The sequence below is a fragment of the Antennarius striatus genome, chromosome 8 (genome assembly GCF_040054535.1).
Source record: "Antennarius striatus isolate MH-2024 chromosome 8, ASM4005453v1, whole genome shotgun sequence".
NCBI classification, from domain to species: domain Eukaryota; kingdom Metazoa; phylum Chordata; class Actinopteri; order Lophiiformes; family Antennariidae; genus Antennarius; species Antennarius striatus.
The window spans coordinates 18,875,524-18,877,458 of record NC_090783.1 but is presented as its reverse complement, the minus strand read 5'-3'; the positions used below and the strand labels follow the sequence as shown (position 1 = coordinate 18,877,458).

Here is a 1,935-nt window from a genome sequence, read left to right as displayed (position 1 = left end):
TTAAAACATTTAATGTCTGAGTTTGTTGACAGCATATTGAAATGAAAGAGATGTTTGTTGACGGGAATTTCACAAGCCTATTGGCTTCTACCTGTCATCCCTTTATTTTCAGATGCTGTTGTTGATGCTGTAAATGTGATGAAGATGTGAAGTCTGTTGTAATAACGTGCCCGGAAAAAAATAAAATAAATAAATAAAATAAAAAATAAAAAAGGCAATATCCTTAAAGATATATCTTTTGGTAAAAGCTTAAATTCTTGATTAATATTGAATATTTTATAAATATAACAGTGCAGGGCATATTTACAGGTAATAAAGAAAGACAAAATTACATTTTAAATGTTTTGTTACTTTTAATAAATCAATAGGTTGTCAGCTGAGTTTAACAAATAACATTTACAATTCATTAAATACAATAATAAATATGTTTAACACAAAAATACACACATTCACAATATTAATAATAAATAAAAAGTTTGAAACAAAAATAAGTTAGCATTTCTATAATCAGTGCAAAACATGAAGCAGTCCTCTGGCAGGAAAGTGACGATAGTGTGATGGCTTTATCATCCTATCAAAGAAATGTTTCATGAAAATTTTCATTTGTCTGCGCAGTAAGTAGATCAGACTGAGGAAGCCCATCTCTCCTAGTCTGTTCAGCGTTTTCTGCTGCAGAGAAAAGAAACACAAACAGTTTAATTAATTTGTGTATCCTAACTTAGTATTTGCTGTAAAAATACCCATTTGCAATATGAAACTAAACTACACTATTAAATTTGTGCTTACTTGGACATGATCCTATAAATCACTCTCTTCACCCAGGGAGCCTCAGTATCCAGGCAAACTTCTTCACCTGTTGTTTTCAGAGTTGCACTGCAACACAAAGAAAGAAATAAGGCATGCAGTCGGACGTGACAAAGACCATGAATAAAAAAAAGCAATATCACTATCACAATAGGATGTTGGTTTGTAAATTAGGTCTTACATGATCTCAGTATCCTCGCAGTGTGAGTTGGGAAGAATAATCTCAACCTTCCCAATGTGGCGTCCAATGGGTTTGGACTCAGTTGCAATGCAACGGCAGTGTTGCTCCACTGCTAGGCTTCTCAGACTCAAAGCTGTGAGGACACACAAGTCACAATATGGTTACAAAGTGCAGCAGTGTGTGTTGATAACACATGATCCATCAAAGAAAAGACAATAATAACTTGCAGTCAATTACTTGAGGAGTAATTTCATTAAATTACAAAAAAATGCAATTCTTCATTTAGGAAATCTTACCTTCACTACTTTTAAGGAGTGCGAGAAGTACCACAACAAATGTGATAAATGTGTTGCTCATCATTGTGCTGTTTGAATCTCCAGTGACAAACTGTAAAGGAAAAGAATGTGCAGAGAACTGCCTGTTGAATTGGTAAATAAAAGTAAAGAAGAGGATTTTTATCCTTTTTCTTTTCTGCTTTCCTCTCCCCTATTTTTCCGTCTCTTGGTTGAGCTGACTCTTCTGTGGATTGAATCTCGTGCTTGAGAGTTTCTCCTTTTATACCTGTTGACTGAAAATGACTCACCTCCGTAGCTCAGGCTGGTTGCGCAATCTGGGACTGTCAGCAACTCTGGGAATTTACACAGCAGAGTGTTTGACTAACATCTACAATTTTTTTCACTAGAGTACTCACAGGGTCATTAATGCTGGGATTCTGTTAGGAAAAACACAGTGACTAAAACTCAGCCATAAATTGGTTGATGTGAAAGGCACTATAGCAAGACATTCTTTGTAAGCTAGACATTGTTACCCATTGCTCAAACAAAGATTTAACTGGTTATAAAATGGGGAAAAAAAGATTAACTGATTGCATTAAGATGCATTTAGCAATTGGATGCAATCTGTGAATCTTGGGAGAAGAATGTAACAATCAGTTTTGACGTATAAAATAC

General features: G+C 34.7%; 1 protein-coding gene across 1 annotated transcript; it reads right to left on the bottom strand.

The window, feature by feature from the left end:
* Positions 1-339: 339 nt before the first annotated feature.
* cxcl8a (chemokine (C-X-C motif) ligand 8a) lies at positions 340-1,500 on the bottom strand. Its single transcript, XM_068321705.1, has 4 exons — positions 1,282-1,500; positions 986-1,118; positions 787-873; positions 340-669 (listed from the first exon to the last, which is right to left on the bottom strand). Exons 1-4 carry the CDS (start codon positions 1,343-1,345, stop codon positions 657-659), a joined length of 297 nt encoding a protein of 98 aa, XP_068177806.1. The 5' UTR covers positions 1,346-1,500; the 3' UTR covers positions 340-656.
* Between the last annotated feature and the right edge of the window lie 435 nt (positions 1,501-1,935).

Excerpts from the sequence above, each read along its gene's own strand:
- cxcl8a (XM_068321705.1), bottom strand. The coding sequence starts at position 1,345 with ATGATGAGCAACACATTTATCACATTTGTTGTGGTACTTCTCGCACTC. Across the intron at positions 1,119-1,281 it reads ACTCCTTAAAAGTAGTGAAG|CTTTGAGTCTGAGAAGCCTA; the intron begins GTAAGATTTCCT and ends GTGTCCTCACAG. Across the intron at positions 874-985 it reads TGCGAGGATACTGAGATCAT|TGCAACTCTGAAAACAACAG; the intron begins GTAAGACCTAAT and ends TTTGTGTTGCAG.